The sequence below is a fragment of the Poecilia latipinna genome, unplaced genomic scaffold (genome assembly GCF_001443285.1).
Source record: "Poecilia latipinna isolate Pla-1442-1.1 unplaced genomic scaffold, P_latipinna-1.0 Scaffold283, whole genome shotgun sequence".
Classification (NCBI taxonomy): domain Eukaryota; kingdom Metazoa; phylum Chordata; class Actinopteri; order Cyprinodontiformes; family Poeciliidae; genus Poecilia; species Poecilia latipinna.
In genome coordinates, this window is record NW_015112899.1 from 383,188 (window position 1) to 396,431 (window position 13,244).

A 13,244-nucleotide genomic window follows, 5' to 3' on the forward strand; every position below is an offset into this window, starting at 1 on the left:
ATATATATTTACTAATCTTAATTAGTCAAAAGCTAATTTGGCTTCATTCCAAATTCTTCAAAATTCACACTGAACTGTTTCTTTTTACTATTTTTCTTCATTTTCATTTAGTAGTTCTTATTATCCTTTTAATTTGAACTTATTAATTTAGTTGACTGTTCCAAGCAGCTTGTTTGCTGGGAAAATTATTTTAACTGCAAGTTGAAGTATTTTTATTAATAAATCTGTAATGACTTTGGCCCATCTGCCTGCTCTGTTTTCCCTTTATCTCTCCTTTCCTGCAATCAGGCTCATCTGATCCACCTGCACACTGCTGCTCTGCGGTGCAGTCAGGCTCATGTCAGTATGTAAACTTAACTCTTCATCTATTTTATAATACCATGCCTCACCACCAGTCATGGTACTAGAACAATAGTTGAGACTGAAAACTATTTGGCTATTTTCTGATTATCAAGTGTGGCTCCGACTTGGCAATTTTGTTCTAAATGACAAGTTTTGTCAATAGCCTCTGGCACTTATTCCTACACTGAAACTGTTGCACAACAATGGATGAGTTTACCATTTGCCAGGGGGACAACACTGCTGGACTCTGTCAAGAGTAAATTGGAGGAGGTGATTATAGTGTGGGACTGTTAGAAGTTGGGCTAGTAACATATAAAGTTAATGTTCACTTAGGTTTGGGAGCAGGGCCACGCCCAAAACCACACATAATTTCCCAACAGCCTATTTATACTCAGCTCACTAACGCTTCACAGTCTGTTACATTTTATGCAACCATCAGACTGTCAGATGTCCATGCTTCTGGAATGACTTGACTCACCACAGCAATTCCACGAGTCAGCTCTATCCAAACGTGATCTTCTAACCGATCCAGCTGCTGCTGAAACATCTCCTCCTCCAGTGATGAGACAGACTCCTCATCGTAAATGCCTCGATCTCAGTCTCACACCATCATACCTCCAGTTCAGCATCAATCCAAGGTGATCTCTTCACCTCCAACAACATCCAAGGCTCATAGCCACGGAGCTCTTAGAAGCAGAAAGCAACTTGTTCCAAACCACATGTGAGCTTACATTGGTATCTGCACTACTCCAATTGTTTCTTTGTGAATCACATGTTCCAGGAACATAGAACATGATGCTCTGTCTCGACTCTCTTTTCAGAAGTTCCAACTCTTGGCTCCAGAGTCAGAAACTCATCCAAGTCCAATCCCTCCATTTTCTTCAACGATCTTCAAGTAATTCCCCTGCTTCTCATGAAAGCCATTCTTAACAGCCTCACTCCTCAAACTCTGTCAGCCTGTTTGTTAGATTGGAAAAATCTAACAAAATCTTTCCATGCAGATAATCAACTGTATTTCCATTCTCCTGACACCACATCAGTCTGTCCCTTCACGTACACTCATTCAGTCTTCAAAATATGTCCTTGCACCATCCAGACTTACCTCTCTGGCATTAAATTTTTCTTCAAGCTGGTATCAGGTAACAGCTGTTCATCTATTTCTCGTGACCATCTACCCATGCTTCTTAAAGGATGTTAAAAGCAGTAAAATTCAGCCATCCTCAGTCATTTCATCCTTATGCTGCCCTCCAGATATCCATTTCCCTCCATTTACCAGACTTTGGAATTCATGTTTCTGCTAGCCCTGTTTGGCCTCCTGCAGTACTAAGTTTGCCCCATTTTCACTATTCATCAATTTCTTTCAGAGATCTCCATTCAGAGTCATAATGATCTCCATTCTCCAGAGAAGTAAAAATGACCAATTTCCTGTGTCTTTCTCAATTACTCTCTGCTGTTATAACTTATTTCTCAGCACCTATGGACCAATCTCTAACTATGTTCACTCCATACTATCTGCAAACACCACCTCCAGATCCACTCTTCATTACTGAGTCAGGAAGTCAAGCCAGCCGATTCTGGTTCACCAAGCATCTCCGGCAAGTTCTGTGGAGGTCTGGCATTTACCTGAGTATTATTCTGCGAATTTGTTCAATATTGGAGCTATTTCTACTGCATCAAGGCATACAGGGCATCACAGGTCAGACAATTCACACACTCAGTGGCTCAGTATCTAACCGAAAAATACCTGCTTCTGGAAGGATGGCCAAAATTGTCTACAATAAAATAAAAATTCTGAGATTTTGGTCCATATTGATAGGATATTACAGGAGTAACCAGCAAGGAGTTAACTGAGAATGAGTTGTACTGGGGACAAGGAATAAATGGTTAATTATAAATGGTTTGCAGGTGTGAGGAGAAAGAAAGATTACAAGTAATATAGATTACTTGTGAACATGAACCTGTTAGAGGTTTAATGTAGGAATGCTATCTAACAAATCAGAGAACTGACATACAAAACCTATGAGTTGTTTTAAAAGAGCTAAACTCGTTTAAAACTCTGCCCATACACTCAATAGGAAAATACTTCACAAAATGCCAGAAGAAAAAACTACTTTTTTTTTTCAGTCAAAACCAAGATGTCCCAGGAAAGGATGAGTTAATGAGGAACTTAGTTATCACCCTATAACTCAGCTGCAAAAAAACGCCTCTAGAAACACCATTCTGCTGGAGGTGACCTTAAAACCTCACTTCAACAAAACGGCTCAAACTATCAGTTCAAAGATCTCTGTCATCAATCACTCCTGCAAGAGATTTTCCTCCCAGTGAGCCAGTGCACCCACTTCATTTCAGATCCTCCAATGTAAGCATATTATGTATGATGACTAATTGTTCAGGGTAGAAAAGTGCAGTGCTAGCTCTTAGCTAGGCAAGTAGTCTGCTGGTGATGGATAATAAGTAACTGACACACGAGGTGCAGAGTATGCAGCTAGAAAAGGCATTTTTGTTCTCGTCTTTAAAAGATCAGACCTGCTGATAGATGAAGAGTTAAGAAAGACAAATTACATTTCAGCATGAGGTCATCAGTGATTCACAGCATTCTGTCTACAACAGACAAAAAACTGCTAGGTTATTTTGTTTACCAAACATCTGGGGTTTTCCTGCTGGGAAAGAAGTTAAACAAGTTATAACCAAATATTGTGACCCAGTTTGGAGCCTCCTCATTCTTCATGAACTATTATTTCTCAACAACCTGATCAGACTTTAGACATGTCCATTCTTGATTTTTTTTTAAATTATTTCTTTTTTACAGTTTTTTTTCTGTTTATATATTTATTCAAATTAAATGTATTCATATTCAACATCCAACCTGCCACAGAATCTGTGTCAGCTGCCATAAAAGTCAGATGCTGCCACCACTAAGCTGTATCAGTTTCCAGCAGCAGTGGCAGCTAACAGCAGTCTTGGCAGCTGACACTGAAAGTGCCTCTATAGCTGCCGCTGCCACAATTTGAACTTGCAGTCTCTCAGTCATTGGGCCTATGAGGCTGAAAAACACACAGTTCAACTTGCTCTCAAACATCAGTGTTGGAGCATTACCTTGCAGCATTAGCGCAGCTAGTAGAACCCTTCAGCATTTCCTATTTTTCCGTCCATGTATGTCATAGAGAAAGTACCTCCAAGCAAAGCTTTAGTTTGTCTTGTTTGATGAAGAGAATTGTGCATGTTTTTTTTGGGGGGGGGGTTGTTTTGTTTTTCCTGGATGTACTCATGAACTCAACAGGTGAGTGCCTGGAGTGTTTGTTATTCCTGTCCAGACCGCTATTGCTGGACATGAACTGACCCTCACATTTGCCGAAATCGACTCATTTATTCTGTTAAATTTGATCCAAAGGACTATTTAAAAATAAAAATATAAAAAATAAAATAATAATAATAATAATAATAATAATAATTCTATTATTGATTATATCGATATTGATTATTTATTATTAAATTGCCAAGTACTTAGCACAAGCTACCTGTGTTCAACATTCACAATTTGACCAGAAATTTGTTTACAGAGTCAGTGGCATAGTTAAAGCTGATTATTACATGTTATTTATTTTACCCCAATGCTGAGTTTACACTACTGGGATTAAAGTTAAGCAGTTCTAACCAAACACTTTGTAAAACATTGTTAAACAACTGACTTAAAGAATGAACTGATAGGGTTCCTTTTCTGTCATCCACCATTTCCAAGTCAAGTCAAGTTTATTTACAAGGTATTTCAGCAACAAGGCAGTTTAAATTGCTTTACATCATACAGTCATCAATTATTAATTAAGCAGTAAATGTTACAGTTTATCAAATGTCATCAAAATCAAACAAATAGACAACAATTATGTTGATCAGTGTGTCCCTTGCTATTAATCAAAGTCAACTCTAAACAGGTAGGTTTTTAGCCTTGATTTAAATGAACTCTGTTTCAGTTGTTCTGCTGTTTGCTCCAGATTTGTGGTTTATGGTTATGTTTATGCCTTGAGGACCAGGGTTGGGAAACGCTGGTCTAACTATCAATGAATGAATGTGAGGCTGACTGGGCGAATGGAGCTAGAAAAATGGTTTGCGTTGTTGGTTTGACTAGAAAATATAAATTCAATTATTTTACTGCTGGGCCATCTTTTATCTGGAAAAGGAAAAAAAATTGTACTCAAATGCAGCTGCTTTTAACATAACAGTTAAGAGTATACAGTTTTTGATACAATAATCCAGTAATGTAAAGTTTGTGACAAACCTCAGGTCGGATCGTGACACTCTTGACCGTAACCTCACCACATTGTTTGAAGGTTTACAATCTTATTTCAGACCCAACCAGAATCGCTGGAAGGCAAATGGATGGATGCAGATGACAGTAAAACTGAAGTAAAACAGACAATAAAATAAAGACAAGTATAAAAGCTTCTGCCCAGTAATTGAGGAACAAAGAAATGAAAATGTAAAAACACACAAGGGTTTTTTTTTTTTCTAAAGAATTGTGATTAACACAGACATCTACACAGCCACTGATTGATTCACACTCTGAAACTGACCCCAAATGTGACCCCAGGGGTCACTCAGTAATAACCTGCACACACAGAGAGGTGTTTGAACATGAGCATATTACTATAGTGCTGTGGCAAAGAGATTCCTTCTGACTTTGCTTATTTTGTCACATTTAAATGTTCCATATCATTAAGCAAATTCTCATACAAGACAAAGAAAAGCTGAGTGAATAGCAAATGCAAATGATGACAATTATTTAATTTTTTAAAGGAATAAATTAAATGTCCTCTTTCCTTTCCTCTTCACCTTCTATACAAGCAACTTCAGAGCTACTGCACTGAGACTGTCTTTACAGACGTTCTCAGATGACTCAGCTGTTGTTGGTTCTATCAGTGAGGATGATGAGGTTGAGTACAGGGTTGCTGCTGTAGGTGACTTTGTCACATGGTGTGGGCTGAACCACCTGCAGCTCAATGTGACAAAAATCAAGGAACTGGTGGATCTGAGGAGGAGGACCAGGGTGTTGGTGACCTGTTACCATTTAGGGGGCCAGTGTGGACATTGTGGAGAATTATAAATATCTGGGATTCCACATTGACAAAAAACTGGACTGGGTCAAGAACACTGATACTCCACACAGGAAGACCCAACGTTGCCTCTACTTTCTGAGGCGGCTGAGGTCCTTTAACATCTGAACTATGACGGACCTCAGCAAGGTTGCCAGACTTATAGTCTGTGGTCTGGCAACCACAGACTATAAGTCTGGCACTGGCATCCTGTATGCTGTGGAGTTAGATTCTCTGGCAGTAGAGAAGGATCATGTTAAGGTGCAGGAGGACGAGTCTCATCCTCTTCATGACATGCTGGCCGGCTGCAGGAGCAGCTTCATCCCCGGACTCATTTTAACAAAGTGTACCACACAGCAACACAAAAATCAGACTTTACAATGCCCACATCTGAGCAACTTAAATCTAATTTTATCTGCACTTATTTATTTTCTTATAGATTTTATTTATTTATTTATTTATTTATTTATTTATTTATTTATTTATTTATTTATATTCAGTATTGAATAACTTACATCACTCTTAGGGATATATACTATACATTTTATCTCTTATGGTTATTTGTACTAGTAATATTTAATACCTTGGATGGAGTACCTTGTCAACTAATAAGCAATTTCTCATTGGGATCAATAAAGTCTATTCTATTTTATTCTATTCTATTCTAAATAGTAAATGTATTGTACTTGTATAGTGCTTTATTAATCCCATAGGAACCCAAAGTGTTTTCTCTGCACTTATTTCACACATTCACCTGCTGATGGTGGCGAGCTACTGGGCAGTAGCCACAGCTGACAGAGGCCAGGCTGCCATGCACCGGCCCTCTGAGCACCAGCAGCAGCCAAGATGGGTGAAGTATGATTTCACAAGCCTAACCATGGCCTGCCAGAGTAGAGCCAAAAAATAATTATAGTAGGGACTGTTGACAACACTGAGTGAGCAAAAAGATCTTGGAAATGAACACAGCATCTGAAGAAATGAAGAACAGATGAAAAACAAATCCATTAACATTACATTTGAAAAGAGTTACAAAGGCTTTGAGGCTCCAGCAAACCACAGTGAGAACCATTATCCATAAATGGAGAAAACATGGCATGGTGGTGAACCTTAGTGGACAACATCTGTTTCCTCATTTTGTCATTGACTACTTACTGGATTTCAGAATGAGATTTGATTATGCCATTCTAACACATTGTCTTACTAGAAGGTAAACAGTCATTCAAGTCTTTAGCAGCTTCTAACTGTTTTTTTTTTCTTCAAAGACAAACATGTATTTATACAACATATACTGACAAGTTCCCCATTGCCAGGAAGCACATAGTAAATTAGTTAGTTGTACCTGATTGTATTTAAAAGCATCAGACTAATACATGATTTTCAAAATCCTTTGTAAATTAAAATATGAAGGTGGGTGAATAAGAATGCATGTTGAAATGTAAATATTTTCATTTGTAAAAGACTGCAAAATTGATTATTGGTTTAACTACACACATTTTCAATAGAAAACATTCAAGTTTTACTTTAATGTGTTTTACACTTTATTGTGTAAAACTTTAACACATTAAAGTCTTACTTTAATGCATTTTATTGAAATTGTCTGCAAAGCAAAGTAATAAATGCACACGGAAACAGTACAATGCAGTGGTTTTAGGAAGCCTGCCACTGACTCCAGCTACACTGAAAATAAGAAACAAAACCAGCGCGCCGACTGCAATGACTGTAAACCAGTGGCATCAAAACCAAACTTTAATCCTGACAGTTCTTTACCATACATATTCAAATTTGCCTTTGAGAAGTTATCCAAGGACTGGGCATTCATCAGAGACCCATTTAAGATCAACTTTTCCCTAAAGCTTTTATTTTAATTATGACATTAAAATAAATTCTTACTGAAAATCATCTGTCAGTGTTTAAAATGAGAAGCTCACCAATGCCCACTTTATTTAATCATCAGTGATGCCTCTAACTACTCCTGCAGATTAAAGTCCTCCTCATCTGGTTCCTGTGCAGCTCCAGGCGCTGCAGCACAAAACAAAGCACTCCAAGTGCAGCTCAGCCCACAGCACACTTTGGTTTGCCTGAGTCTGTTCTGCATTATCCAGCTGAGGAGGTTAAATATCCTCAAGTGCTGCAGTGTAAAGATACAGCAGCAGGTATGGCAGAACAAGCCCAGACACATTAAAGGCCTATACCTCTCCAGACTGTCTTGTGCACCAGGCTTTGGAGCCCAGAAAAGGGCAGATCGGTGTACAAAGTTTAGAAGGAGCACAACCCGGTGTGATGACATAACCCCTAAAACAAAAGCATCTTTTACCCTGGACAGCTTTGATTAACTGGGAAATGATAATGATAATCACCTGACCTTAAACAATAAACAAAGCAACAATTAAACAGTGTCTCTGGAATGTATTATTTATTTTATACAGATAACAAAATGAAGATTATATCCATCTATAGGTCAAACTTCCAGAAAAATGCAAAAGAGTTGAAACACCGAGTTCCTTTAAGTCTAGACTAAAAACTCACCTGCTTTTGAACGATCATGAATGAAACACTGACCAACATTTTTATGTGTGACGATGGCATTTGACAAAATGTAATGTTTACTGGTTTACTGTGTGGAGTCTTTTATGACTTTGTATGTTTGTGTTTTTATTATGTAAAGCACTTTGAACTTCATTATTGCTGAAATGTGTTATACAAATAAATTTGATTGATTGATTGATTGATTGATTGATTGATTGATTGATTGATTGATTGATTGATTGATTGATTGATTGATTGATTGATACTCAAGTGGACTTGTTGCAAAAGTAGACTGACAGACGGAGAGATCAGGGTTTGAAAATAACAGAAATGGGGAACCATTTACGCTTAATGTATGTCTGACAAGGCAAATTAATTTGGACAAAAAACAAGTTTCAAACAAACACAAAAGAAACAATCCTACCTACCTGAGCTTGAGATATAGAAGAAAGTGACAATCAGTAGCAGCAGCAGCAGAGGCGGCGACATCCTTGTGCGGCTCTTTATTCTCCACCGTTTCACCAACAATAACTCTCTCCAGGCGGGACACGTGCGGTGAGCCGCTCTCAGTGAGCCTCAGCGGTTCAGAAGTGCGTCTGGGTGCGCGTTCCGACAGCTGGCAGTTGAGAGAGCGCGCGTGCATCAAGACAAATTTGGAATTACGTCAGATCAACCCCGAACTCATTTTTGCTTCACCTCCAACTGTTTAAGGTCTGAGAGCATGAACACAGCAGTCCGGCGGCAAATACAAAGAAAATCCAAGAAGGTGTTTTCTCTTTCATACTCAAGAGATTTTTCCTCACTTTCCCTTCCTCCTTCCACTTGGCCACCCCTCCCTCACTGAGACGGTTTAGACTAGTGGGGCTGGACACAAAAATAATTACAAACCGTGATTGTTTAATTTATTGACATACTTACTAGACTATTTAGTAATATCATTAGCTCACATTAGATCAGCAGTGTATTCAGGTGTTACTACCTCAGCATATAATTTTTCTCAAAGGTAAGTAAAATATTGGCATCAGAAGAGATTTTTTTTAAGTATTTGATAGAATGGCCAAAAACTAAATAACTGATCATAACATTTGAATTATGTTTTCAAAGGATGGAATTAGACAAACAAATTGCAAAATTATGTGTAAAATATGGGATTATCCATCCATCCATTTTCTTCCACTTATCCGGAGTCAGATCACCCTGTCTATATGAAAGAGCCCAGAAAAACACACAAACTCACTTCAGCCGCTTGTATCCGCGATCTCATTGTTTTGGTCACTATTCAAAACTTGTGCCCATAAAAGAGGGTACATAGACTGACCAAAAGATTGAGAGTTTCACCTTGTGACTCAGTTCTCTTTTCACCATGACAGACCGGTACATCAACCGTATCACTGAAGATGAAGCAACAGTCTGCCTATTGATCTCTGGCTCCAGTTGTCTCTCATCAGTGAACAAAACCCTGAAACTCCTTCACTTGGGGAAGGACCTTTCCCCAAATCTGAAGAAGGCACTCTACTCTTTTTCAGCTCAGGCCCATGGTCTCAGATTTGGAGGCACTGATCCTCATCCCGGCTGCTTCACCCTCTGCTGCAAACTACTCCAGCATAAGCTGTAGATCACAACCTATATTGTATGTCAGCTCTCTAGACCGACTCCCATTATGATTGTATCGCCTACAAAGTATAATAAGGATTTATTACTGAGCTTGCAGGCTTCCTGATGCTTCTGGGGGATTTTAACATTCATGTGGATGATGATAATACTCCTCTTCCAAAGACTTCATATCCTGCTTGGATAGTTTTGGACTCTAGCAATATATTAATTTTCCTATGCATATCAAAGGACATATCTTGGATTTAATTTGTTGCTCAGAAGTTATACCAGTTGACTGTAATGTTGATTTAACCTCCTTTCCAGATTGCATGTTTCTATCATTCAGAGCTAATATTTCACTTTCTAGATCCTCCCACATCCCTCCTTCTCCATCAACCCCTCCAACGACTTCAACATGGTGGACGATCTGAACTGCTGTTTGTCACATAAATACGAACAACAGTCAGAACCCGTCCCCCCACAAGTAGGTTAAGGGTGAACCCCAACACAGAGGCACCAAGATGGGAGGCCAGAAGTATGCCCACTCCTTCTCTGTGCCTCTCACCATGTTCAACTCAGCAGGGCCTGACCCAAAGTCCCCAGGCTCTGCTTCCTCAGTGGAAGATATGATGGTTGAACTGAGGAGATCTTCTAAGTCCTCTGCCCAAGTCATTCTCCATGGCCTCTGTGAACTTCTCCCACACCCAAGTTTTTACATCCGCAACCACCCGAGCTTCATCCCACTTGGACTGCCAGTACCCATCAGCTGCTTCTGGGTTCCCACAGACCAAAAAGACCCAATAGGTCACTATCTTCAGCTTGACAGTATCCCTCCCTTCTGGTGCCCATGAGCTGATTCTAGGGTTGCCCCCAAAACAGGCACTGACAACCTTGTAGCCACAACTCTGAGAAGTCGCCTCAACAATGGATGCGGGGAACGTGGCCGACTCTGTGCGGGCCACGTTCCACCCACTTCCTAGTGTCTGAAGCATTATCTTTGTAGTTGGTCAGCGGTCACTTTGAGACTAACTCTAAATATGTCCTGTCCTTCTGTGGTCTTTTCATAGATTTAGATATACCCATTACGGCAAATGTCAGCTTCACGGTCTATATTTGAAAGTGATACCCGGTCATCGTCAGCCTTAAACACCAGTTGTCCACACAACAGATTTGTGTAAAGGCTGTTAGTGTCAGAAGTCACTGCTTGTTACCAGCAAATGACTGAGGACAGGTGACTAAGTTCCAGGTTCTACAGGAGTTTCAAGGACTGGGACAGAAATTGCAGGATATCTTAAATCATCTGGACTGTCTGACTGTGAGCGCATCAGATGTAGATCATCATTGAAAAAGCTTCTTGTCTTTATGTTGGAGTTGCAGGTGTCACAACAATTTTCCACACATATAACAATTTAGAAGAGTAGTTGCAGTGTCCTCGCATTGTTCCTTTGGTAGGGGACTGACAGGACCAAGGTTATGAATAACACATGAAGACTTCTGACATTGTTCACAATAGTCAGCTGTGTACAGCTCACAGTCTGTGTTAATGACATATTGCGTCAGATAGTCTGACACATAAAACATAAAGACTCCTGGCTTGTCCCGATGTATCACATCCTTCATCTTCAGTGTTTCAGTTATTTCATTCTGAACAGCAAAAACTTCATCTGGGGAAAAATATCTTCCTGGATGGTGCATTGCTGTAAAGAAAAACCTCACAAACAATGGAGTCTCTATAGAAAGTCCAGATATCTCTTTGGGATACTGAGCCACAAACCTTCTGGTAATACTGAAGTTCATAATGCTATGTGTTGTGGCATTCATCCAACATTTGAAGAATAAGTTGGAAAATTGCAAAACTACATGGTTGGCTCAAGATTCAAAAGATGTCAAAATCATCTGTGTCATTTTGAATTCCATCTTCTAAGTTTTCTTCTGCTGATGAATCCTCAGAGATTTCTTCAACATTTGTCGCAATTTCCTTGCTGTCACAATTTGGTTTCACATCCAGGTCCTCTATGTTTTTGGGAAGACTGGTAAAGACACTGTTTGTAATGTCTGTGTTGATAAAGAGTTAGCTGTGGTTGTAAAGGTAACTCAAACAACCTGTGAGCAAGCAAACACATCCAGGTCCATTTAGTCATGAGGAACATTGAGACTTTCAAAAACAACAAAGTCTCCTGATCCCTTTACTGTTAAATCCATAGTTGTGGTTTTGACGGTAACTTTCTCATCCTTAGAGGAATCTTCCATGTCCTTTTGGTCTTCACGGTTCAATGTCCAAACCAAAGTATTTTGATCTCTCATCCTCAGAGCTCTCTACTAAAACGTCTTTGCCTCTTATGCTCTATCCTAACAACTTTTCAACTCCCGTCGTAACAAGAAATCCAAGGTCCCATCAATATCAAAAATCCTCTTGACTTGGTGAACAGTTAAAATGGTTTGTAAAATCAGTTTGAAGTCGTCTCTCTGGAATCGATCTACCTCCAACCAAGTTGAGAAGCAAACTGAGAATTCTTGTATTCTTGTATCTCTTTGAACTGTTATGACATCATTGATGAGAACATAGAGGTTCTCATCAACATGATGATGTCAAACAACCTGTATCAGGTTCTTGTTTGTTTTAGTTACTGTGGAAACAGAAGGAGTTTTGTATGGGGTAAGATTACTGTCAATTAAATATGCATGGGTAGACATCTAAATTTGTAAATATTAGTCAATAAATGTACATACATATAAGTTTTGTATTTGTCTTGTTTTCTATCTCATGTATACATGCAAAAATCTGATATTTCATCTATGAAAACACTGATGGACAAATTAAAAGTGTTTTTGATAGGTTTTCTAAAGAGAGTAAGTATTTTTTCCAGATGCTGGACACACATCAGTCACATTTATAAACTAGCTCTAAGCAATTTGCTTGATCTTTTGAACTGTGGCTGAGGAGGATCCTCTTAACCCTCTGATGCGTAAGTGGGTCTTTTTTTACACAGTGGGGTTATTTTTGTCATTTTCAATGACTATAGACCTGTTGCCCTGACATCCCACATCATGAAGGTCCAGGAGAGACTCTTGTTGGCCCACCTGAATAAGGAGACAAGGACATATCAAGACCCCTTGTAGTTTGCTTATCACCATGGAGTTGGAGTTGATGATGCCATCATACACCTGCTTCAACAAACCCACCATCATCTGGTCAAAGGAGGCAGCACTGTGTAGATCATGTTCTTTGATTTGTCAAGTGCATTTAACACAATCAGCCTGATATGCTCTGTGAGAAACTTCAGAAGACACAGTTGGAAGCCTCAACAATCACCTGGATCTATGACTACCTCAAAAACAGACCAGAGCTTGTGAGACTGATGAACTGTGTGTCTAACCAGGTAGTCAGCAACACAGGAGCACCACAGGGTTCTGTACTCTCACCATTCCTTTTCACTCTCCACATTTCAGACTTCCAGCGCAATGCCTTTGGCCTCTCCAGAAATACTCGGATGACTCTGCAGTTGTTGGGAGAATCAGAGATGGACAAGAGGCTGAGAACAGAGATCTGGTGGACCGCTTTGTGTGATGGAGGGAACAATCATCTAATCTTAAATGTAAACAAAACAAAGGAGTTGATTGTAGAGTTCAGAAGAAACTGGGTTAGATCAAACTCTATTTCCATAATGGGAGAAGAAGTGGAGGTGGTTGAGGAAT

At 39.3% G+C, this 13,244-nt stretch overlaps 1 protein-coding gene across 1 annotated transcript in view; it reads right to left on the reverse strand.

Moving 5' to 3' along the window:
- Positions 1-8,747, reverse strand: part of LOC106948343 (collagen alpha-1(XI) chain-like) — a 70,848-nt gene extending 62,101 nt beyond the window's left edge. The window contains exon 1 of the mRNA XM_015033959.1: positions 8,384-8,747. Within this exon, the coding sequence (XP_014889445.1) occupies positions 8,384-8,444 (61 nt within the window). The 5' untranslated portion in view covers positions 8,445-8,747. The remainder of the gene's footprint in view (positions 1-8,383) is intronic.
- Positions 8,748-13,244: the final 4,497 nt, after the last annotated feature.